We start from the raw sequence: 25915 nt of genomic DNA, 5'->3' as shown, positions 1-25915 counted from the left end.
CCTCCGCTGTGTCGGTGGGTAGGACGAGGCCCGAGTTGGCAGCTCGTTAAATAAAGCCTTGCCTTGCTTTTGCATTTCGGAGTGTCTGAATCTCGGTGGTCTTCTTGGGGGTGGTCTTGCGACTTGGCACAACAATAGCCTTGAGCGAAACTGCTTAGGGACGGTGGCCAGACCCTGAGTTCAAGTTCTAGCACTGGCAGAACACACAGAAAGGTCTTTGTAAGGAGATAAAGGACACAGTCAACACAACATTGAAGGAGAACAAAGTAATAAGACAAATTATACCTGACTTCAAGACTTAATATAAGCCAGGTGCTGGTGGCTAACATCTGTAATCCTAGTTACTCAGGAGGCTGAGAACTGAAGATAACTATTCAAAGCCAACTCAGGAAAAAAGGGAGGACTTCCTGGGAGACAAAGACAAAAGGGGGGAGGGGGAAAAGGAGAGAGGGCTAGGATGTGTGAAATAGAAGCATGTCATATACACACATGAACACACACACACATACACACACATACACACAAGATGACATAATGAAAGCCATGAAACATGAAAAGAGGATAGGCAATGAAACACTGCTTGAAAGTGGTATTAAGGCAACAGTAGAGGTATGAACTCGTTCTTAGTACACTGTATCCATCTATGGACTTATCACAATGAAACATCTCTGTACAATATTGATGTATACTAACTAAAAAGTAGTTATATATAATATGCTGTATATTATATACCTGATGATCTCACGAACTAGAAAACAATCGAGTTCAATAATTGTTCAAAAATTGTTCAGAAAGATTGTTCAAAAAGATTTCTGGGTGGGCTGGGGATATAGCCTAGTGGCAAGAGTGCCTGCCTCGGATACACGAGGTCCTAGGTTCGATTCCCCAGCACCACATATACCGAAAATGGCCAGAAGCGGCGCTGTGGCTCAAGTGGCAGAGTGCTAGCCTTGAGCGGGAAGAAGCCAGGGACAGTGCTCAGGCCCTGAGTCCAAGGCCCAGGACTGGCAAAAAAAAAAAAAAAAAAAAGATTTCTGGGGACTTGGTTCAAATGGAAGAGTGTCTGCTTAACAAGCACAAGGCCTGATTAACTTGCATAATTTTTCTCATTAGGATTGTGGGGAGAAAGATCAAAAAGGAAAATTTGGCAATTAACCACCTTTTGACTGTTTCCATAATTCTTCTGTTTCCAGGATGTAATATAATTGAAATCATAGCTTTTTTTTCAGATTGGTTTCTTTCACTTTAATAAATATTGGAGGTAGAAAGTGTCTTTTCATGGCTCCGTAGCTCATTTCCTTTTAGCACTGGAGAATAGTCCACTCTCTATACATACCACAGTTTGTTTACCTTTTCCACTGAAGGATGTGTTAATTGCTTCTCCATTTTGGCAGTTATAAAACTGCTACAAGCATCTTGGTAAAGAGTTTTGTGTAAATATTAAGTTTTTAAGCCCACTGGGAAAATATAAAGGACAGCACTCACTAGATTATGTGGTAAGAGTATATATATATATATATATATATAGGAATCTTCTTTCTACAGTTTTTCAAAGTGTCTGTACCATTTTGCATTTCACCAGCAGCAGGATGCTTGTGTTACTGTCATCACATCTCATTCAGGTACACGCTGCCACCCTGACTGATGCTGTCCTTGGTCAGGTATTGGTCTGGTTTGCTGGTGGCTCGCACCTGTAATCCTAGCTACTCAGAGGCTGACATATGGGACCCCTGGGTCAAAGCCAGCCCCCCAAGGAAAGTCTGTGAGGCTCTTGTCTCCAATTAACCACCGGAGCCGGAAGTGGCAGTGTGGCTCAAAGTGGTAGAGGGCTGTTCGTGAACAAGGAAGCTTAGAGACAGCTCCCAGGCTCAGAGTTCAACCCCACAAATGAAAAACAAAAGTGCTTTTCTCCTTCATGCCCTTTGCAGTTCTATGTTCTTTGGAAGGAGGTTAGGAATCACAGACTGCCTTAAGACAAACAATTGTATTCCACCTCTTAGCACAGTGGCATGCAAATTATTTGGAAGTCTTCCACGTAAGATACCTATCTCTTCCTCCATTTATTTATTCATTTAATCATTAATTTATATTATATGGACTAGTGAGTATGCATTTTGTTTATGTATTGTGCCATACTGGGGCAGACTCCCCATCTGAGGGCTAGCCCTTAGCTTTTTCCACTCAAGGCTGGGGTGATGTACCAGTTGAGCCATACCTCCTTTTTCAGCTTTTTGGTGGTTAATTGGAGACAAGATTCTCATGGAGGTTCCTGCGTGGGCTGGCTTCAAACGAGCATTCTCAGATTTCCGCCTTCTGAGTAGCTAGGATTACAGGTGTGAGCCACCAGTGCCCAGCTTTAGGTATTTATTTTATACGTTGGATTACTATCTAATATTATTTTTTTAATGATTGCTCTGATGGTTTAACTTTGGCCCTCGGGAGGTTTTTCAGTCGATTCTCCTGTTTGTGTCAATTTTTACTATGAATGCATATAATCTGTGTAAACTAAATCCTCTGGAGGACCTTCATGACATTTAAGGGTGTAAAAGGATTTTGAGACAAAAAAGTTTGAGGACTGCACTCCTGGGTCCCCTCCCCGGACTCAACCCCAGCTCTCCAGTAGCTGAGGTTCTTCTGCAGTCTTCGCACAACAGCGGCAAGGAGCCACCTTCCCGCACTCTTGGGAACACCCCTCTTTTCCTCACCACTTGTGCAGGGGGTAGGGTGAGGATGCAGGAGCTCCCCCGAGAAAACGAAGCGCTCCCCGCCTTGTCTTTCCTGCAAACGCCACGACGGGGCGCCAAGTCACGCAGCGGAGCGTGGGGAAGGGTCCGTGTCCCGCCGGGCTCAGCGCTGGCCCCGCGGGGCCGGGACCCGGGGCCGGGCCGAAGCGCTGCGATCCTCCCTCCGTGAACTCCTGGGGCCACATGCACGGGTGGCGACTCCAGGGATGCCAGGCCCTCGGGAAGTGGCGGGGCGCTAAGGAGGAACTTGGAGGTTCTCCATCTCCTCCAGGGGCGCATCTCAGCTGAAAGTAGCCGGACAGCTCCCCGGGCCTTGCCTTGGGGGCCCAGCCCCGCACCCCGCCCTTCCTTCTCGGTCCCCGCTCTCTCCCCTGCAAGTTCACGCAAGACAGCCAGCGATAACCGCCTGCAGCTGGAGATCTGGCTAACTGATACAATAAATTCTATAATTGCCTCAAAAATAAGGTAATGATTTGGCAGAGGGAATGCTTTGATCTTATCAGCCAAGCGAAATCTCTCCAATGAAACTTCAGAGCAGGGCAGGAGGCTTCCAATGTGGGGTGTGAAGCCCAGGAACAGCCTGCTCTCCCGCGTTGTCCTTCCCCCGCACCCCCATGTCCTTCCTAGTGCTCTGGGAGGGATGGACACGCTGTCCCATGAAAACAGAAGAGGAATGCAGGCCCGTGAGGTGGCGGGGGTGGGGTGGGGGAACGGATTCTGCGCTGTTTACATCAGGCTGGAATGGCACTTTAGGCCTAGAGAGGCTATAGAGGAAGAGGTGGAGTGGAGGTGAGGAACTGACAGATGATTGAAAAACCTAGTTTGGCTCCAGAGCAGAGAATGTTTCTCTTACACGGTGAGGGCAGGGTAACAGGGAGGAGGACCTTGGATGTTCTGTTTTCTCTGAGAATTTGCACACACACACACACACACACACACACACACACACACACACTTGCTCTGCGCTGTGGGTGTCCCTGCCTGGCAGAGGCCCCAGCACAAAGAGGATTAGAGAGATGAGCTAATCTGGTTTGTATCCCAGACATGGCCTCAGAAAGGGACCCTGTCTACCCTGATGTTTAAGAGAGTGGAGGAGTGAGGAGTCCTCTGGGGGCTCCTGGCTGACAGTATCAGACACCCTCCCCACTGAAACCCCTAGGGTCCCACAGTTGTGACTTCAGGCTCGAATTGAGAAAGGAAAGAAGCAGAAACTTTGAGGGAACAGGTTCAGGCACTTTATACTATATTGCTGGACCTGCAAAGGGAGAGGTATGAGACAGGGAGCAGGAGGAGAAAGAAAATCACACACCAAAAATACAGAGGTGGGTAGGAGGCAGGTTCACATAGATTTGGAAGAAGGGTGGGAGGGAGGGGAAGGGGAGGAAAGGAAGAAGGAAACCAGTGGCTCTATTTTATAATCCTTGCTCCTCCAGAGGCTGAGATCTTAGGACTGAGATTGTTAGCCAGCTGGCACAAAAGTCCATTAAGACTCCAATGAACCAGAAAAAAAGGTACAAGTGGAGCCATGGCACAAGTGGTAAAGCACCAGCCTTAAAATGAAAAAGCTAAAGGAGAATGTCCAGTCCCTGAGTTCAAGCCCTAGTACCAGAGCAAGACCAACAGTGGTGCAGATTCACACAGAAAGAAAGATGGGGAGACCTGAGTGCCTGCTTACCAAAAGACGGAGTGACACAGGCTGCAAAGACAGGGCTTAGAAAGAGAAAGGCAGACAGAATCCAAATGGAGGAGAGAGTAGGCTGGCAGATATAGACACACAGAGAGACAAAGACTGAAAGAGAAACCCAAAGAGACAGGAATAGACACAGAGCACCAGAAATACAGCCAGAAATAGGGCTCAGGGAAAAGAGATGGGGAGACCATAGGAATAAGAGGTAGAGACAGCAGAGAAGACCTGAAGGGAAGGGAGGTAGATAGCCTGGCTTTTTTTTTCCATTAGAAGCAAATCACACTTCTAGACCATTCCAGGGCCTAGAACAGGTGGAAGGGAGAGAAAGAGGGCTTGCTTGATACCTAATCTATCTGATACAGGCATATCAGCCAAAAGGGATCCTGGAGACAAAATAGGAACTTTCCTTTGGGAAAAGCCTGGTCAGTGACCACCCAGGATCCCAGCAGAACACCCACTGGACTCACTCAGAACCTGGGCCACCCGCCCGGGATGGCCTTCAGCCCGCCCACCACCCGGCTCTAGTGTAATGAGAGTCAAAGTCCTAGAAGACTTCAGATTCTTCCCCCGACTCCTCCTCCCATAGCCTCCTCTTCTTCCTCTTCTCCATTAAATATCTTCTGGGTCCCAGAGAACCCTTTGCTCTTTGTTTATCTGTTAGCTCGGAGGAAAGGGATACTATGGCACCAAAGCCTCCTTTCTTAATTTGTCTTGACCACCCACCCCCTTAAAAAAAAAAAAGCCTCCTTGGCCTGGCCTCTGAGAGACACGCCTGGGAGCTCATAAATACCGAGGAGAGGCCAGCCAGGCTGTGTACAACACATGGGTCCCCAAACCACCCCCTTAAGCACCCCTGGGTTCTTCCCAGGCTCCCTTCTTCTCCCCAAGACACCTGCATGATGCAGCAGGGCAGGAGGAGGGAGACTAGAGGCCTATGTGAAACTGGCCCCAATTCAAGTGAGACCTGCTTCAGTTTGCAAAGAAATCTCGGGAAAGGCGTTTCAGGGCCCCTTGTGCAAGTAGCAGGCTCAGGAATTCCTTGACTCCCTTCCAAACCTCCCCCCACCCAGCCCCTTCTTGGCCTTTCTCTGCTCATTACCATCCACACCACCTCCCACCCACCAGGAAAGAGAAGGTCATCACTAAAGGGGCCCAAGAAGGGGAGACCTTCCAGAGGATAGAGCAGGGCAGAGTAAGAGCCATTTACCCACACCCGAGTTCCCCTTAGCTCATCTCTGCTCCATCTAGGGGCCAGTAAAATTTTATTCAATTCAGCCACGCATGTCTTAGGATAGAGCAAAACATGAGTCTCAACTCATAAGTAGCCTCGCTGGGGAGTACAGTGAGGGGTGGGCTATCCAGTGGGAGTGGGCTCTTCTCCCATGGGAATCATTTTTGAAAGGACAGAGTGCCTTCAGGAGGAAGAGGGAAGACTCCGCTCTGCTCCATGGGGTGGAGTTTGTTTGCTGGTGGCCCCCAGAAATCTAGCAGCCTTGGGAATTGGGAGAGTCTCAAGTTCTTCAAAATTCTGTTCAATATATCTGCAGTATGCCACCTTCAACCTTAGCACCCTGTCCTCAGACAGCTTCCTTTCTCTCCTGTGTCATTTAGGATGATGCCCTGGCCAGTAGGCACACAGCAGGTGCTTAATAAATGCATAAATGCTGACTTGGTCCTATGCAGGGCCATCCAGATCTGTATTTGACTCTCCAGTCAGAGGCTCCTCCTAGGTACCATAACTTAAAAGAAGGATTGTGGGATGAGCTGGAAAATAAAGTCAAGGAGCCTAGCCTGAGACTTTGGCCTTGACACTGGCCTGAAAGCCACACAACAGACCCTCGCGTGAGGAGCTGAGCTCTCCAAGTGTGTCTAGGACCTTGAGATTGGAAGTTTATTTTGAGATTTGAGGCTCCAAAGTGGCAGATCCCAGAAAACCTCTTCTCTGGCTCTGTATTTGTTCTCTAGTTAAGTGGCTGAGTGCAGCACTTGCAGTCAGCTGGCTCCAGCAGCCTGGGCTCCTCCTGGAGAACTGGGGCCTGGGAGAGGGGGGAAGGGGTGCAAGTAGCAAAGGCCCATCCTGGGTTGCCTACTTGGGGGCAGAGGTAGCCTGTAAGCCTTGGGGAGAAATCGTGTCCCTTGAGCTGCTCATTCTCAGAGTTGCTGGCATTCTTTGACTCCCCCCCCCCCCACCAGTTCAGCATACTCAGAAATATACTTTAATAGCTGAGTATCTATGCTGTGCCAAGACACGGTCCCACTCAACTATGAAGACAACTGAAGCCAAAGAAGGGGCCTCAGAAGTGAGTTGGAGCCTGTGTGGGTCAGTCCACCCAAGGGTAGATGTGATCATCTCCAGCTCCTATCCCACAACCCCAGGCCCATATGTAGAAGCAAACGCAAGGCCAGAGTCACACCCAGGTCTAAACACACAGTGGAGTCTGGGAGAGGCTGCTGGAGCTGGAAGACTGCTGTCCTGCAAAGGGGGTGGGCTGGACTGGGAGGAGGAGAGAGAGTGGTCCAAGGAAAGGGGCCCAGCCAGGAAAGGGCCTGGGCTTTCTCTGCTTCCACCCGCCTCTCTCAAGGAAACTCGTCATAGTCCATGTGTACCTTTCAAAGGCACAACGGGCCAACCAGAGCCTAACAGAATGGAGCAAAAAGGAAAGGGGAAGAAAAGGATTCTTTCCTGGTTCATGTGGTCAGATGCTGGTTCTGAATGGTCCCTGCAGTCCATTTTCTCCCACTCCTGTCCAATGTCATATCACCAATGCTGATGAACACCTTCCTTCCATAACTTAGACCACTCTCCATTATTTGAATTCCTCTCTTCCTTCCTAGTTCACTTGGCTCCCGCTGCTTGGTCCTCTCATTAGCCCCTGTACACCAACCCACTTTGGCCCTAGGGCGGTTATTGACCCTTTGGATCCTCTCAGCTTTGTGCAGCATCTCACACATCTTTGCTTGAATGTCACTGTGATGAAGAGACCTTAATCACCCTGGTTATAACTGTGTCCCAGCCCTTACTCTTCTCTACTTCCCCAATACCCCTACTACTTTCTAAGATCTTCTATGCTTCTATCACATGATTTAAAGATTCCCCAAATTTAATTGCATAGAAGAAATAGATTCTAATTACTATAAATCAAAAGTTTCAAAACAATGTACATGTTAATGTTCTGTTTTCCACCCCAATAGAATGTAAACTCCATGAGGGCAGAAATTATTTCATTTTGCTTTGCTCCCTGATGTGTCCTCTGTGCCTAGCTCTGTCCTAGCACCTGGTAAACAGTAAGTATTTGTTGGCTTGAGGAGGGCATTTGGCCCCTTACCTCAGTAGGTTGAGGTGTACTGAGAAGTGGGGAGAGGGACCAGGGGCTGAACTGAACCCTCCTCTCTTGCCTCTGCCTCTGTGATTCTCCAGCCAGCTGGGCCCTGTCCTTCACACAAGGGCTTCTCTAACACCCCACCACCCAAACAATGACTGACAGTGAGATTGGTGTTAAGGAGGTGGACAGTGACTAGCAAATTGTTTACACTCATACTTTATACTTTAGATAAGTCAGGAGGAGAGGCATGCAGGACACCTGGCAATGAGGGGCCAGGCTGGAGAAACTGAGGCTGAAGGCAGAGCCAGACCCCAGAGGGTAGACTCAAGTTGGAAGGCACAAGGCTTTAAAAGAGATTTCTCAGCAGGGGCTCTCTCTGCCAGCCTGGGAGGTGAAGTAGGGTGGAGGAGGGATAGGGAAGCCCTTCTCCAGCCTTCCCGAGGTTATCACATACCCGCTGTGCCTATGACTGAGCAAGGATGCAGGAGCAGATGAGAAGAGGAAGGTGGGAAGGGTGGAAAAGCGAGGAGCAAATGGCTCCTCTCTTACCAGGACCCCCACCCTGGCCTCTGGTGGGGGAAAACGGCCCAGATGTTTCTGATTCTTTCCAAGTTGCAGCTCGGCCCGAGGGGGTGGGGGACCAAAATACTGGGGGGAACGACCCAGCGTGGTGGAGCCGTGGCCATAAGGCACCAGGCGTCACCCGCAGGTGTGTCTCCTCCACGAGGATTCACTGCAGGGGCCTAGATAACCTAGATGGAACATCGTGGCAGAAGGAAGGGGGGGGAGGTTGTCTCTCAGAAGAAGCCCCAAACAAGCCTACCCCGAGTAGGGGAAAGGAGTTAAGAGACACTCAATTCTTGACGGCTTTGTTTCTACCCATTTCACAGAAGTGTAAGAGTGGAAGGGACCCTAGTAAAACGCGTGCATCTTCTGACCTCAACTTCCCTGTCATTGCCATTGTAGGTTAGGGGACCCGGGAAAGTGTCTGTAGCCCCCTCCACTCGGTGAGCGTTGCCATCCACGCTGCTGTCGGAGTTGTTGAATGAAGGGCGCTAGGACCCGGTGACGCGACATCGGTAGGGACGGGGCTCCTCGGGCTCTGTGGAGCGGCTGCACCCCGTCGCATCGCTCCGGAGCAGGTGGGGCGCGGCGCGGAGGAGCGAAGGAGAGCTGAGGGGCAGCCAACGGGAGGGGGGGAGGGTGCGGCCGCCACACCTAGGGAGCCGCGGAGCAGCACCCGGGTTGGCGCGGGCGGAGCCGCCCCGAAGGCTGCGCGTGTTCCCGGCTTCGGCCCCGCCCCGCGCCGTCCAATGAGAGCCTGTGGCTGGAGGGGCTGTCCGCGTGCTCGGCCCCGCAGCTCCACTCCGCGCCTCGGAACCCCTGACACCGCCCCCGGGGCTCCCGCAGCGCACCTCGGGACCCCAGCTAGCTAGCGTCGTCGGTTTCCGAACACTGCCATTCTCGCCCTCCCCGGGACCCCGCGCGGTGCTCCGGTACTCCACGTGACCTTAGATCGCAGCCGCTCGCGAGCCCAATGGCCACCCAGAAGGGTGAGGTAGGAGCAGCCTGAGTATCCCCAGACGGTGTCCCGTCCACACCCCTCTGGGCTGCGCGGCCGGCAGCCTTCGGGGAGCTATGCTGAGGTCCGGTGGTGCGCAGGAAGCCGCGCAGCACGCCCCTCGGCGCGCCCGCGCCCTGATCCCCGCACCCGCGCCCAGATCTGCTGCCCCCGACGTCTCCCCGGCTCCGGCCCGCCTTGGTCTTGCCTGCTTTTTGCTGCTGCTGCTGCTGCTGACTCTGCCAGCCCGCGTGGATTCGTCCTGGTGGTGAGTGTGGCTCTCCTGACTGGGCGGTGAGTGCCCCGCGGGGATATACTGCTTCGGGCGCGGGCAACGGTGAGCCACCTGGTTGTTGCTTGGAGGTAGAGGTGATCCTGGTAGGACCCTCAACCCAACAGTAAGGAGCCAGTGAGGAGATCAGGAAGAGGAGATGGAGCCCCGCGCCTTACCTGCTTGGTGAGGGCGTGGATGCTCTGTAGTAGAGGCTACTGGAGCCTCCTAGGCAACGTCCCCTGGGGGGTGGGGAAGGCTACAAGCCTCTTAGGGCAGAAGCTACCTTCTGATTTTCCCTCTAGGAGGGTTCAGGGAACCAGCCGACCCTCTGAAGTTTGCGGCAGGCCCAGACGGCAGGCCCGGAGGCAGAGAGGGACAGCTGGCCAGGGCAGACAAGCTTCGGCTAGTTTAGCCCACCCCGTAGGTATCACAGAATGGCGTTGATGAGCACCCAGCGTGATCTTAGACAGAAGTGAAATCCAGGCTTAATTACCACCCCACCAAAATGAAGACGAATTCACTACTTAAGTTTGCATAATCTGGACGTTGTCTTCAGTCACGGTTTTGAGGATGTCGCCGGGGTCACTGGTTTCTCCCTCCCTTCTTGCTTTCCTTTCCCAGATGACCCCAAGTCCTACTTTTCCTTTCCAAGAGCCAGAGGCTTCTGGAGTCCCAAAACAGTGAGAGACCCTCTCCTCAGGTTTCTCACCGGTTTCAGACTTCACGAGAAGGCCGAAGAGGCAAAAGACATGACAAATCTACTGCAAATCTGTTGTCTGTCTTTTCACACTCCCCCATCCCTACCCCCAAGGGCTCCCTAGTCCAGAATGGTACTCATCCTGTCTGTCCTCTTAGGAAGAAGTGCTGCTTTCCTCCTCCCTCACCACGGTGGGGGGGGGGGGGAAGGGAGAAAGGCAAGGGGGGGGGGAGACTTGAGTGAGAGAAGATTCAATGCTCTCATCTTTCCTCTTTACCCCTCCAATCAAACTGGCCTCTTGGACTGGGTGAGTGCCCCTCTTTACCACGCACTGCCCCCCTTCTTTTCCTTACTGTGCTCCTCTTCCCTTCCCACCCCCACCCCTCACCCCCACCAAGTGTGGTCTCTTCTCCTCTTGCACCCTGTGGCTTTTCTCCTCTTCACTTGGAATCTTGGCTGGAAGGGCGAGGGGTAGCTGGCTGAGGGGCCAGCCAGCTTGGGCTGCAGATTCCTATCATTTCAAGATGCGTCTCTCTCTATCCCCACCCCCAACCCCCACCCCCGTTTTCCTGTTGAAGAAAAATCTCTCTTTTGGATCTTTTTTATCTCTGTAGTGTTGGAGAAGGCAAGGAGGGGGGTTCTGGATGGGGGAGCAGAGAGGCCTATATCTTACATCTGGCTTGAAACATTCCTTTAGAAAGGAAAAAGGAAGAAATGAGACAGGATAAAAGCCTTTCAATGTTCAGAGTGAGATCAAAGCCATCCTTTACCTTCACAGCTTAGTTTGACTTGAATTTCTTAGTGTCCCTGTTGAGAAAGGATAAAGGAGAGCTGCCCATCTTTATTCAGCCTAAATGACAATTTGCCTTTAGGAACTCTGGATTGCTTCTTGTCAGTTTGGGAGGCAGTCTTGGGAATCAACTGGTATTTAGATGAGGAAGCATCACTGGTAATTTCAGCATGCTGGTGGTGGTTCCTAAAGACCTTTGCAGGGTTCCTCCTTTTCCCCATTTCTTACCCTCCCCTCCTCCTTTTAATTTTTTTTCTTTTCTCCCTTTCTTGCCCTCCTTCCACATGGTTCATATTAATGATGGTGGAAAAACTCCTAAATGGAAGAGCTGGGAAGGAGGCTGCTGATGCGCAGAGGGACTCCGCAGTCCCTGTGAAATGGAAGAAGGCACAGCAGGGCCAGGGGGACTGTAGATGCAGAGGTAGTTTCCGTTTCCTTGCGCCCACCTGCCATAGCTGCAGCTCCAGATGCCTGTCTCATTGGTAACCACTCCTAGGATAAGATGAAAAGCCAAATTCTGAAGGCAGGCCAGGCCCCCAGGTAATTCTCTGATCCCTCTAAGCATGACTGCTACAACCCTGGAAGAGACGAATGCCTGGTGACTTGGTGAGCCCATGCCCTCCTGTGGAACAGAAGAGCATCACTATCACCAGCTATGATCTTTCTCATAGCCTAAGATTCTTCCCTTTCATCTCCAACCACTCCCTTCCTCCTGTCTCCTAAGAGGAGATGGTTTCTGCTTAGTTTTTGATAAACAGTAAAAAATAAGGGGTTGCCGTCATGAGCTTCCTTGTTTCATCTTGCAGAGAGTTAGCAGTAGAGAATCATGAGTAGGACTGTTCTTGTGGCTTATAGAGGATCACAGAGTAGTGTCATAGTAACACTACTGTTACAAACACCAATTGCCACTTAGTGAGCCCCTACCAAACTCCATGCATGATGGCCAAGCTACTTCAGAAGCATTATCTTCATTAATGCTCAGAAGATTCCAGTGAGGTAGGTATTACCATTCCTTGTTCACAAATGAAGAAAGTGAAGGAGAGGGATAATAAGAAACTTGCTCAAGTTCACACCAATTTTGGAACAATGGGAGTAATCCTAAAAAAAAAATCTCTGCATGTCTCTCTTGCCCCTGAAATAAAAATAAACTTGGGCCAAGGGTGGTGATAGTCACCTGTAATCCTAGCACTGGAGAGGTAGATCACAAATTGAGGCCAGCCCATGCTATATTGTAAGACCATCTTACCAAAAGTAAACAAAAAAATGAATTTGGACTTCAGAGTCAGGTGGGCTTCCTTCATCCAGGTTCTCCTCCAACTAGCCCTCATGGGTAGAATAATCCTCCCAATACCCCTGAAACTGAAGGAAACTGAAAGCTCAGTTTCTTCACCTATTGAATGGAGCTTTCTCTTTCTCTCTGTCCCCTCTTACCGTGTGGTGTGTGTGTGTGTGTGTGTGTGATTTTTTGCCAGTCCTGGGGCTTGAACTCAGGGCCTGGGCACTGTCCCTGGCTTCCTTTTGCTCAAGGTTAGCACTCTAACACTTGAGCCACAGTGCCACATCTGGATTTTTCTATATATGTGGTGCTGAGGAATCAAACCCAGGGCTTCATGTATGTGAGGCAAGCACTCTACCACTAGGCCATATTCCAGCCTGTGTTGGGATTTTTGTACAGAAAAATCCTTTGTGAACTGTCAAGTACTACTCCAATGCTGTGGTTTAAAAGCTGATTCAGGAAAGTTAATAGTTTTATCTCTATATTCGAAGTCCTATAAGTACCAAGCAGAACCTTGTACAGTAGGGGACATATACAAAAACAGGGAAGGAAAAAAAAAAGGATTCCTCGATTCATGAAAAGGATACAAACAGAACATCTGCAAGCAGACTGACAGTGTTGACAAGTGGTGAAACTGTAACAAGCCAGGGGTGGTGAGGAGACAGGGAAGTTGGGGATAAATCAGAGCAGTTGGGTATTCATTCAATAAATAAAGTACCTACTGTGTACTCGCCACTTTCTTAAAATACATTTTTAATTTACAAATGGAAAGGTTTTCACCATTTTGTTTTTAGTATTTGAGGTTTTGTTGTTTTTGTGCCAGTACCAGGACTTGAACACAGAGCCTCTTGCTCTCAAAGGATGGCATTATGCCACTTTAGCCAAACCTCTAATACTGGCATTTTGATGATTTTTCTGCCTGGGCTGGCCTCAAACCATTATCCTCCAACACTAGCCTTCTGAGTAGCTAAGATTACAGATCAGAACAACCACAGTGGGCTCAGAAGTCTTTTCTTTGGTCTTATTTTTGGTCTTTTGTGTCATTGGCCTTTCCCTCCCTGTTGTGACTAAGTTCTCATTTGTCTTTGGCATTTTTAAAGTTCATCCCCACATGTCAGTGCTATGTTAGTGTGTCTCCTAAAGATTCATGTGCTGGAAACTTGGTCTTCATTGGTGAAATCGTTTAAGTTGGTCCACAGAGGCATTGCCATTGATGCAAATGAATGCCGGCCTCAGGAAGTGACTTGTTCTCCACAGAGAATGGGTGGTTAGAGTGCAAGGTCTCTGTTTCAGCTCTCCCTCTTTTTTTTTGGCCAGTCCTGGGCCTTGGACTCAGGGCCTGAGCACTGTCCCTGGCTTCTTTTTTTTGCTCAAGGCTAGCACCCTGCCACTTGAGCCACAACACCACTTCTGGCCATTTTCTGTATATGTGGTGCTGGTGAATTGAACCCAGAGCTTCATGTATACCAGGCAAGCACTCTTGCCCCTAGGCCATATCCCCAGCCCTCGCCCTCTTATTTCCTGCCTCACCCTGTGAACTTTCCCTCCTTATGTGCTAGAAACTTTTCTCAGTACTGGGAAATATTGAAGTTAACAAAAGACCAGAAATCTCAGTTTCAAAAGGGCAATGTATTCACATCAGGTTGGGATCTCCATGAAATTCAGATTCGGATTCAGTAGGCCTGAGGGCAGGGCATCCCTAGGTGATGTACACACTGCTTTTCTGGGGACCATGCTTTGAGAAACAAGGAGAAAAAGTAGGGTGTGAGCCACTATGTCAAAGGAAAGAATGTGAACTAGTTAAAAGCAGGCAAAGAGAAGTCATTTGGTTCAGGAGTGGAGAAGGAAGTAAATTACGCACTAACTTCCAGAAGGGAACAAAAAGCCCCAAAGTCAAGGCCTCTGGTATACTCTCCTGCACTGTGAGCTGGGGGTACCTTACAAATTTTTATGCCTCTAACAATTGAACTCTGTGCTTAGCACCTGGTAGGCATTTTGCAAGCATGAAATGAACTGAGAGGGAGAAGGCTTAGCATTGTTGAAGCCCTTTCCTCCAAGTGACTACAAAGGATCAACTATTGGACAGCAGGCAAACTTCAAGCACTGCAGGGTCTTGAAGCAGTTACTGAGTGGTATAGGCATGGTAATAGAAAAGTTTAATTATCTTCCCATCTTAGGTACTAAGCACACATTCCCATACTCATTGAGAATGTAATAAGAAGGACCAATGTGGGCTGTAGCAGAATGGATTTAAGTCAGACCACAAAAAGGCCTTTTTGCCAGAGTTTGGCCTGTCTCACTCCAGACTGTCTCACAAGGGCTGGGTTATTGGTCTCCCATTCCCATTGAACCCCCCTCCTCCCAAGCCCCAGTAAAAAACAAAAACAAATACCCATTGCCCAGAACACTGCTACTCCAGGGCTGAACTGGGGAGGCAGAATGGTGGTGAGACAGGGACCAGCTCCAATTCCAATCATCTTGATTCTCCAAACAAAGCACCGCGGCAGTGGGTGTAACTTCAGGCTGTGCGTCAGGCAGCCCTTTCCGGCATGGCCAGCCTAGGGTGTTTATTTTGTTTGTTCCTGGAAGCTGCTGCCCTGATGGACAGTGCTGGGGACGCTGATTCCATGGGATTTGTTAGTACAGGGCCAGCCCTCTCATCCCTCCCTCAGCACAGATGGGGCCCATCAGCCCTGCTGAGTTCCCAAAGAGGCAAGCATCAGCCCTCCTTGTGTTTGTTTGAGTTGGTGTCACCAGTGGTGATCCAGGCTGTGGGTGAGAGCTGGCTGTGGGAATGCATGTGGGTGGGGAGAACAGGACCCAGAGCTGCTTTTCCCTCCCCCACCAGCTGCCCTCCCTTCACACACTTGTAGGCACATTTTAGGGCTGTTCCCAAATGACTGGCATAATCATAACATGGACTAAAGCTTTTCTGTCTGAAGTAGAAACTGCTTCCCACAGCCCCTATAGCAAAGGACTTCCTCTGCTGTATCTTAAGACAGAATAGAGAATATCCAGCAAATTATGCAAGGTGGTATGAGGTTAAGAAGACAGAAATGGAAAAAGATGTCAAGCTAGCTTGTTTTCTCAAGGAAGTCGGTAAATGGGCCTGATTGCTTTTGGTAGCCTTTTGCCTGTAATCCTAGATACTCAGGAGGTAGAGATATGAGGATTGTGGTTCAAAGCTAGCCCAGGCAGGAATGTCCAGGAGACTCTTATCTCTAATTAGCCACCAGAAAACTAGAAGTGATGAGTGGCTCAAAGTAGTAGAGTGCTAGCCTTGAGCAAAAGAGTTTGGGGACAGTACTCAGGCCCTAAGTTCAAACCCCATGACTAACAACAACAAAAGATATCTGAGCTGGGTGCTGATGGTTCATGCCTATAATCTTAGCTACTTAGAAGGCTGAGATCTGAGGGTTCCAGTTCAAAGCCAGCCTGGACAGGAAAGTCCATGAGACTTATCTCCAATTAACTTATCACCAGAACAGAAGTGGAACTGTGGCTCAAAGTGGTAGAGTGCTAGTCTTGAGCAAAAGAATTCAGAGATAGCACCCAGATCCTGAATTCCAAGCCCCACAACTGACAAAAAAAAAATTTGAGGATAATTCTAGTAACCTACCTATCCTTTAGTAGCTCATGCTGACTGATCTTCTTGTAATGGTTCTTATTGGACAAACGGGGACTGGACTACTTTATCTAGCCCACTGAAAACAGTCATTGTCCACACATTTCCATTGAGAACATGGTGCTAATAGGTTAGAGAAAGTGACTTTAAAAGCTTCATTACTTAAGAAAAGCCCTGGGAACTGGAAACAGAGGAAATGAAGAGTTGGGGGTGAAGTCTTCTGGATTGAAAATGAGGATTAAAAAAAAAAAACTACATGAGTTGAAATAGAGCTATAAACATTACTCAGAATTGCCCACTATGTCCCTTCCTGCCAGTCCTTCCATCATCCCCCACTCTCTCCCCCACTCCCGCAGCCAAATCTCATGTCTTCATGGACCAGCCACTCAGGATGTGCCTCTTACATGTGGGTTTCAAAGTGTTGTTTCAGACCTTCATTTGTTAGTTTATTTTTCTCTGAGTATTGTAATGTTTATTAAATAAACAGGCAATGGGTTTGTGTGACATGCCCACAGCTTCTGTGTATATGACACATGCCTGGCTTATGTTCTGGGAGTGTGTGTCACTTCTAGCCTTTGGCTGGGGAACTGGTAATGGTGGGAGACCACTCAATTACTCTTTCTGCAACTGAGTAACTTTCCCCAGAGCTTGTGGGGAATGGCTCTAACTCATCACCCTCAGGGATGTGGGTTGGTGGGAGGAAAAGGAATCTAAGGTCTAGATACCATACCAAACATTTCTCAGCACCCTTTTTCTCTTGATCCTCCTGATGTAGAAAATGGTTGGCTGTTCTCCATCTTACAGGTACATTGGGGCACTAGGAGCCCGAGTGATCTGTGACAACATCCCTGGTTTGGTGAGCCGGCAACGGCAGCTGTGTCAGCGTTACCCAGACATCATGCGCTCTGTGGGTGAAGGTGCCCGAGAATGGATCCGAGAGTGTCAGCATCAGTTCCGCCATCACCGATGGAACTGCACCACGCTGGACAGGGACCACACTGTCTTTGGTCGTGTCATGCTCAGAAGTAGGGGCCTTGTCCATGCTGCCCCAGCTCCTTCCCTTTTGGGGCTTGGGGTGGTGAGTGGGAAGGGTAGTTATCCCTGCTTTCCTCTCCCACACACTATTTCATAATCAGAGAAACAACTGTGAGTCAAGCTCAGGATACAGTTAGGAACCAGACCCTTGCAGGTAGGAATCTCTCTCATCCCAGTACTCTAAGATGGTGAAACAAAGATAATTATTTCCTAGTACCTCCATCTTTCTCCTTTGTTTTCTCTGTACTTCTAGTTCCCAAGCCTGAGGGGGCTTCCATTCACTGAAAAGGTGAGAACTAGGAAAAGATCCTTTGGTTCTTACCAGCACTACTATGTCACTCTTAACAGTCCCAACACTACAGTAATGGGAACAAGAAATAGACAGAAAGGTAATATGTAAATATTTGGAATCAGTGGCTTGACCCCAGCTCATCAAAACAGCTAAGCAAGACTAGGCTGGAAACTAGGAGAGAGGGAATGAGATGGGAAACTGGAGGATGCTAGTGGTAACAATCGATTTGAAGCAGAAAGGGGAATTGAGCAGGCGGAGGAAAGTAGTATGTGTCTCCAGACAGGTTGTCCCTTGGATCTGCATTATGGGGAACTGTCTGTCTAGCAGAGGTGGGCTGGAAAAGCTTGTCTTGTCTAAGGCAGCTAACTATACCAGTGCTAGCACTCAGTGGGAAGGAATGATTCACCTTGGGACTTTGCAGTGGAAGGACCCAGGGAAATTGGAAGGAAATAAGAGTCAACTGTACAAGAAAGTGGATGGAGAACAGTGAGGGCTAAGGGGAAGAAATCAGATACTCTGAGGAATGCTCTTGGAAGGGAAAGGCACCTTGAATAGAGTATAGAGGTAGCCCTGAGAAAAAAGATATGAGAGGTTATGGTGGGCTGAAGAGATGTATGGACAGAGCCAGAAGTGTGGCACATGTCTATAACCACAGCATGTGGAGGATAAAGGCAGGAGATTTTGAGTTCTGGGCCAGCCTGGACTACATAGTAAAAATAATGTGGAGGGACAGACATAGGCTTGTTTCCTGAAATGCCTCTACCCTTTCTCTCTTTAGGTAGCCGAGAGGCAGCATTTGTGTATGCTATCTCATCAGCAGGAGTGGTTCACGCTATCACTCGTGCTTGTAGCCAGGGAGAACTGAGTGTGTGCAGCTGTGACCCTTATACTCGTGGTCGACATCATGACCAACGTGGGGATTTTGACTGGGGTGGCTGCAGTGACAACATCCACTATGGTGTCCGCTTTGCCAAGGCCTTTGTGGATGCCAAGGAGAAGAGGCTTAAAGATGCCCGCGCCCTCATGAACTTACATAACAACCGTTGTGGTCGCACGGTCAGTACTCATATCTGGGTATGAACATTCACATTTTCTAGGGTAATTAGTCTGTATGACCAGAGCCTAAAGGTGATGGTGGAAGAGCTAAAGGGTTCTGGATCAATTCCAAGGGTCTTAGCATCCTGGGACAGGAATGTAAGGGATCTTGGGAATTCTTGGGTTCAATCAAGTTTCTGTACTGGTGAAAAGTAGAAAAAGGGAGAGAGAAAACTTTTTTTGGTAGTGCTAAGGTTTGAACTCAGGGCTTTGCACCATTCTGTTTGAGCCATGCTTCTCACCCTTTTTGCTTTGGTTATTTTTGAGATAGGATCTCACTTTTTGTTCAGCTAGCTTGAACTACAAGCTGCAAAGAAACTTTTATGTGTGTGCTAGTCTTGGGGCTTGAACTCAGTGCTCAGATGCTGTCCTTGAGCTCTTTGCTCAATGCTAGTGCTCTGTTACACACAGTTCCACCTCTGGCTTTTTTGGTTGTTCATTGGAGATTAGAATCTAATGAACTTTCTTGCCTGGGCTGGGTTTGAATGGTGATCCTCAAATCTCAGCCTCCTAAGTAGTTAGAATTACAGGCATGAACCACCAGTGTCTGGTGAAAAGTAACTTTTTTTTTTTGCCAGTCATGGGGCTTGAACTCAGGGTCTGGTGCTGTCTTATTACTCCTCAAGGCTAGTGCTCTACTCCAATGAGCCACAGCTCCACTTCCATTTTCCTGGTGGTTAATTGGAGATAAGAGTCTCATGGACTTTCTTACTTGGGCTGGCTTCAAACAGGGATCCTCAGATCTCAGCCTCCTGAATAGCTAGGATTACAGTGATGAGACACCAGCACCCAGCTAAAAAGTGACTTTTAAAGAGAAAAACAAAAGCCTTAATAAAAGCTGAAAACTAAGGGATGGTTCTAGTCTGTTCATTAGTATGTGAACACCTCCCATATATTATGCTGGAAATAACATACCACAAAAGCATGGTACTTAGCCCTCTAAAACACACAAGAACTAAAGGATATAGTGTAGGATGAAGCTTATAGCTCAGCAGTCCTGCAGGTATTGTGACAAGTAGGAAGATTTCTTAAGAGAAGAGATTCTTTTTTTTTTTTTTTTTTGGCCAGTCCTGGGCCTTGGACTCAGGGCCTAAGCACTGTCCCTGGCTTCCTTTTGCTCAAGGCTAGCACTTTGCCACTTGAGCCACGGCGCCACTTATGGCTGTTTTCTGTATATGTGGTGCTGGGGAATCGAACCCAGGGCCTCATGTATACGAGACGAGGCAAGCACTCTTGCCACTAGGCCATATCCCCAGCCCCAAGAGAAGAGATTCTTTAACTTGTTCAGAAAGAATGGATCTGATGTGGGCAGCCAGCCTGGGCTAGCAGATTTCAGAGTTCTTTTCTTTGTCAGTTGTGGGGCTTGAATCTGGACCTGGGTATTGCCCCTGAGCTCTTCAGCTCAAGGCTAGTGCTCTACCACTTCAGCCACAGCACCACTTCCAGTTTTCTGGTGGTTAATTGGAAATGAGTCTCATAGACTTTCCTGCCCAGGCTGGCTTTGAACTGTGGATCCTCAGATCTCAAACTCCCGATTGGCTAGAATTACAGGCGTGAGCCACCAGTGTCTGGCTTTCAGAGTTCTTAGAGTAACAAAATTGTGTGGCCTGACTAGTGCTTCTTCCTGACCTACCTCCTCCCTATCCCCAGGCTGTGCGGCGATTTCTGAAACTGGAGTGTAAGTGCCATGGTGTGAGTGGCTCCTGTACTCTGCGCACCTGTTGGCGTGCACTCTCAGATTTCCGCCGTACAGGTGACTACCTGCGGCGGCGCTATGATGGGGCCGTGCAGGTGACAGCCACCCAGGATGGTGCCAACTTCACAGCAGCTCGCCAAGGCTATCGCCGTGCTACCCGGACTGATCTTGTCTACTTTGACAACTCCCCAGACTACTGTGTCTTAGACAAGGCTGCAGGTGAGAAAGGAAAGCAGGCGGAGACACAGATCCCAGTTCTTAATACATTTGGTTAATCATCTTGGTCTATTTATTTGTAGGAGTTCAGGAAGGGGTTGCTATACAAGTCAGTAACCTCCCCACATGAAAATCTGATCCTAAATGAACCACCTGTTTTCAGTTATGAACAATGTACAGAAGCATTAGTAGCAGAATTAAACCTTTAGCTCTTTACACTCTCCCTGAAGAAATGAGATCGAGCATGTGGATGTAGCTCAGTAGATACAGTACTGCCTCACCTGTGTAGGACCCTAGGTTTGGTCCCGAGCACAACAGATAAACAAAACATGAATAATTGGTATACAAATGTAACTGTAAAGACAGATGACTGGAATATGAAGAAAATTTATCAGAAAATGGGATACTTATGCTGCTCCTTGAAGTGTGGGGATTATCTGGATAGCAAGAGAAAAGAATAGGCAGAAATTTTCTGTATTTGAGTAAAATGGTAGGTGGGACAGAGCAGATCAGTATGTCTGAATAAAGGTGTCTGGCAAGGGAGATTAAAGCTAGAAAGACAGGTTGGAACCAGGCCACAAATGGTCTTGAAAGGCTTTATCCAGTGTGCTGCCACTGAAAACTTGAAAATGGAGTTAGAGAGACAAGAAAGGAGTTTCCTACAAAAGCAGGTATAGCTGGGAACGGTTGCCTTTCAATCTACTTTCACTATTTAGTGGTGGAATTCTTGGGAATGGAGGGAAAGTGATAGGGTATCTCCCCAGGAGAGTGGAAGTTATCATCCTGCCTCACAATTTCTGGCTCACATAGGCTAAATAGTGTAATAGAACTATTTTTCTTCTGGTTACTGTCATAGGGCTCCAAAGGCTCTTTCTGCAGACTCAACATTCAGGACTTGGGTAAAGTGGAGCCAAAAACTTGAGTTGTCTTCAGTACTGTTTGTTTTCACCCATCACTGTCATTTCTGTAGAGTCAAGTGGCTCAGAACAAAACTGCACAGAAACAGGGTGGAGCTATACCTGGTAGCAGAAAGAGTTGGTGTACTTTGTAGAGGGCTAGAAGAAAAAAAAAAAAAGGCTAAAGAGTCCTTTTGACTCCAGTAGTGATTTCTGGTCACTAGGTGTGTTTCCACATGGGCTTATTCAGAGGGTTAGACTCCGGAGATTTAGAAATAATTTCATAATAGCTGACATATAACCCTTTTCTTTTTTCTTTTTTTTGGCAGTCCTGGGGCTTGGACTCAGGGCCTGAGCACTGTCCCTGGCTTCTTTTTGCTCAAGGCTAGCACTCTGCCACTTGAGCCACAGCGCCACTTCTGGTCGTTTTCTATATATGTGGTGCTGGGGAATCAAACCCAGGGCTTCATGTATAGGAGGCAAGCACTCTAGCCACTAGGCCATATCCCCAGCCCCGACATATAACCCTTTTCAACATACCAAAAATATACCTTTGGGGAGCTAAAGGTGTGGCTAAGTAGTGCTTTTAAGTCCTAGGTTCGATTCCTCAGCACCACACATATAGAAAAGGCCAGAAGTGGTGCTGTAGCTCAAGTTGGCAGAGTGCTAGCCTTGAGCAAAACAAAGCCAGGGACAGTGCTCAGACCCCGGGTTCAAGCCCCAGGACTGGCAAAAAAGAAAAAGTAAAGTGCTTGACTAGCAAGCATGAGGCCCTGGATCAAACCCTAGTGCCACCACTACTGCAAAAAAAAGAAAGGAAGAAAGAAAGAAAAGATGAAAGAAAGAAAGAGAGGGGGAGAGGGAGAGGAAGGAAGGAAGGAGGGAGGGAGGGAGTCAGGAGGCAAGGATCTTTAGTTACAAGGGAGGATGAGTAATATAGGTGCTCATTTTTTACATAGGCATAAAATTAGTTCTTAAAAACACAAAGTAGTTCTTTGAATTCAAAGGAAATATGACATCCTGAGAGAATGGAGCCAGGTTTTCCCTCTAAAACTCTACTGTCCAGTTGAACTTTCTGTGACATGAATGTTCTCATAGCTGTGTTCCCCAGTTACAGTAAAAATTAGTCACATGTAATTGTTGCCCACTTGAAATACAATAGTCCCCCTTATCTGGGCAGTGTGTTCCAAGATCTGTGGTGGATACCTGAAATTGTAGGTAATATACAAAACCCTAAATATATTATGCTTTAAAAAATTTTTGCTTACTTGCTTGGCTGGTGCTCTGAGCCATGCCCACAGCCAGACTTTCTGCATTTTAATGTTGGAGATAAAGTCTCATGGACTTTTCTTTCTTTTTTTTTTTTTTGGCCAGTCCTGGGCCTTGGACTCAGGGCCTGAGCACTGTCCTTGGCTTCTTCCCGCTCAAGGCTAGCACTCTGCCACTTGAGCCACAGCGCCACTTCTGGCCATTTTCTGTATATGTGGTGCTGGGGAATCGAACCTAGGGCCTCGTGTATCCGAGGCAGGCACTCTTGCCACTAGGCTATATCCCCAGCCCTCATGGACTTTTCTGTCTGCGCTGGCTTCAATTAGCAATCCTCTGGATATTCCAGCCTACTGAGTAGCTTAGATTACAGGTGTGAGCCACAAGCACTTGTCCAGTATTAATGCTTTAATGGCCATGCTGTACTTCTTTCCAGTATAATACAACTTAATAAAATAGGAACTAAAGACCAAAATACTAACAGATGGTATCAGAATCAGAGTTGTGGGAAGATTCCTTAGAAGAGGCAAATTATAGATCAAGTTGCTTTAATTGTAATTTAATTTCCAACATAGTTATGTACATTGTAAGGTTCCATTCTAAGGAGAACATGGAAATGTATTAACAGGGAGAGAATTGCAGGTGGGGTCAGTGATCTTTTTGGATCCATGATGGTGGGAGCAACTGAGACTGGCCTAGGAGGTTGTGAGGAGTTTTTATGGCTAGTGAATATATTTTCAGGAAAAGTGATTATGGCTTCCTCCTGAGGATGTGATTAAGGTGCCCACAGTAGTTGGAGTAAGAGGTAATTTGGTTCTCACGCCCTTTTCTTCACCAACCCAGGTTCCTTAGGCACCGCAGGTCGAGTCTGCAGCAAGACATCTAAAGGAACAGATGGTTGTGAAATCATGTGCTGTGGTCGAGGGTACGATACAACTCGAGTCACCCGTGTTACCCAGTGTGAGTGCAAATTCCACTGGTGCTGTGCTGTGCGGTGCAAGGAGTGCAGAAACATTGTGGACATCCATACTTGCAAGGCCCCCAAGAAAGCAGAGTGGCTGGACCAGACCTGAACACTTAAGAACCTCACTCATCCCTTCCACTTCAAGCCTGCCAACTCAAAAGCACAAGATCCTTGCATGCACACCTTTCTCCACCTGCAACCCTGGGCTGCTACAGCTTCTATTTAAGGACATGGAGAATAATCCAGAGGGACCATATGTCATGGTTGGTTCCTTAGCCCTGGGAAAGAGTTGATAGAGGATATAAAGAAACTGAGTGGGTTCCCTGATTTTCCCTCTGGAGGTTTGAAGAGAGAGTAGAAGAGGTAGAAAGTCTTCAGAGTGACTTGAGTTGCACTAAATTACCTGGTCATGGCTTTCCCCCCTCCCCCCCATTTCCTGATACATCTTGGGTGTATAAGAGGAAGGTAGCTAAAAGTAGACAAGAGAAACAAAACTGCATGTTCCTTCCCTGGAGACAGTTTGAACAGACTGCCTGATTCCTTGAAAGAAAATCTTAGGCTTCTTACAACACTCTACTGTTGAGAGCCCGAGAATGCTAGATAAGATGGTGGATAGGTTACATTCACATGCTCATATATAGTTTATGACCTTCTGTGTTTTATAGGAGAAAAAAAATCATAACTATACAAACACACATTCTCTTACCATTTCCACCTTTATCAGAGAGAAATCTGTTCACCTGTTGCCTGTTCAGACTGAGGTGGCATACAGTGATTGATTCTCAACTCTAACAGATTATCAGAAAACTCTGGAGCAGCACAAGGAGAAAGAGAGAGTACTATAGTAAATCTGGCTAGGCTGTGGGATTCAACCACATCCCCATGCATTATTCTGGAGGCTAGCTAGGTTTTGAAAACACTGAGTAAAAGATAGGCAACTCATGGAGGGTAGGAGAGGGTAAGAAAAGCTGATCTCTAGGGCAACATGAGGATCAGTATATACTGAGAAGATAGGAGACCTCGAGTTTCAGTAATTCTTTAGAAGATCCAGATCACTGAAGCTAGGAGCTGTGGCTACATACAGAAAGTGCTGGGGCTTGGGGCCAATGTGGTAAGCAACTTAGAAGGCAGTAGCCTGCCTTCATTTACTCAACCAATCTTTATTTAGTGACTCTCCAGGTCCTGGTGATTATTCTTGTTCATACCACATTTGGCTTCAATTGGGCAGTTTCTTCTTTGCTACTAACCTCTGCCTAACTAGGTTTTCAATAGTGGAATCCCTAGAGATAGCAGACTTAGTAAAGCTGGAGGATTAGACATGGAGTCTGAAACCCCGATGTCCTAATTTTATGTTACTTGGACAATGGTTAGCTCTTGCTTGCTGATAAAACAGCAAAGTGGTATGGAAATTTGCAGTTATGACAGTTCTGAGTTAAAAATCACCATTGTGTCACTGTTTTTTTTTTTATTTTTCTGGAAGATACTTAAATTCTTCTAACTGCTTCTTTTTCCCATCTGTACAATAAGAGTATATACCTATCTTAGATATTGAATTTAATTATGCTTCCAAAAGGTAGCCAGTAGATACTCTTCACCTGACTATTCAAGCCCATCATAACTTCTTTAAGAACTTCTGGTTTAGGCCTGTCTGATCTTGACAGCAGTCTACAGATTAGGGAGTTTACACAGAGAAGTCTAGAAATGGGCCCTCTTTCCTTTCTCAAGTTCCTCTCTAACATCCCTTTGCTTTGGGTCTTCATATGTTTGTGGAACAACTTTGCTCTGCTCAGGCAGCAGGAGGTTGGGGGAGCCATTGCTCTGGCCACAGAGGCAGATTTATTTGGATGATAGGACTAATATTTGTGTAACCTGCTGAGACCTGTGTGGGAGAGTTTGGGGTGGTTTTTCTTTTGGTGAGGGGATTTGCTCCGGTTTCACATTCATTAACACAAAACATGAGCTAGTCAGGGCTCTTGTGGTCTGCGGTAAGGGGATGCCTGTGGAGAAATGGGACTGAGTGAGTCAGGCCAAGGGAATGTCTTTCTTGCAGAGTGGAGTCAACTGGGTAACTGATGAGCCAATAGTGGGATTAGGGAGGAAGATATGGAAAGTGAAGAGAGGAGCATCTTGGGCTGGGATTAAGAGATGGAAAGCTTTGGGATAGTGGGGAAATGTGGGGTAATAATCAGTATGAAGGAAATTTATGAGTATGAGTAAATTTACACATACTGCCTTGTATGCCAAGCTACTGGAAAGAGCCTCAGGAACATCCAAGTCACCACACTGATGAGAGATGGCATAGGCCTCCTGTGGAAGTCAACCTGTGTTTAAGTCCTATTCCCAGTAACCTGTTATTTGATTTGCCGTTCTTGCCCTGTGGAAAGAAGTAGGTGCACCTTTTCTGGTATCTCATAATACTTGATTTTCCCCTAGGCTTCAGCACTAGCTCACAAAGAGGCACTTTTGCCATTTCTTAAA

The 25915-nt window shown here is 47.8% G+C and overlaps 2 protein-coding genes and 1 pseudogene across 3 annotated transcripts in view; 1 reads left to right on the top strand and 2 right to left on the bottom strand.

The window, feature by feature from the left end:
* LOC125354411 overlaps positions 1-8883 on the bottom strand; it is a 14829-nt pseudogene extending 5946 nt beyond the window's left edge.
* St7l (suppression of tumorigenicity 7 like) overlaps positions 1-25915 on the bottom strand; it is a 148473-nt gene that overhangs the window by 43676 nt on the left and 78882 nt on the right. The window contains exon 15 of one of the 2 annotated variants that reach the window (XM_048351739.1): positions 16931-17190. The exons of the other annotated variant lie outside the window; for it this stretch is intronic. Within the exon in view, the coding sequence (XP_048207696.1) occupies positions 17146-17190 (45 nt within the window). The 3' untranslated portion in view covers positions 16931-17145. Of the gene's footprint in view, positions 1-16930; positions 17191-25915 lie in introns of those variants that run through there. 2 annotated transcript variants of the gene reach the window in all.
* On the top strand, positions 8556-25915 carry Wnt2b (Wnt family member 2B). Its single transcript, XM_048351743.1, has 5 exons — positions 8556-9583; positions 16782-17002; positions 18083-18360; positions 20050-20314; positions 23317-25915. The coding sequence occupies exons 1-5, from the start codon at positions 9393-9395 to the stop codon at positions 23544-23546; spliced, it is 1185 nt and encodes a 394-aa protein (XP_048207700.1). The 5' UTR covers positions 8556-9392; the 3' UTR covers positions 23547-25915.

This window comes from Perognathus longimembris, chromosome 7 (genome assembly GCF_023159225.1).
Source record: "Perognathus longimembris pacificus isolate PPM17 chromosome 7, ASM2315922v1, whole genome shotgun sequence".
NCBI classification, from domain to species: domain Eukaryota; kingdom Metazoa; phylum Chordata; class Mammalia; order Rodentia; family Heteromyidae; genus Perognathus; species Perognathus longimembris.
The sequence above is the reverse complement of the archived record's forward strand: the minus strand, read 5'-3'. Positions and strand labels throughout refer to the sequence as shown.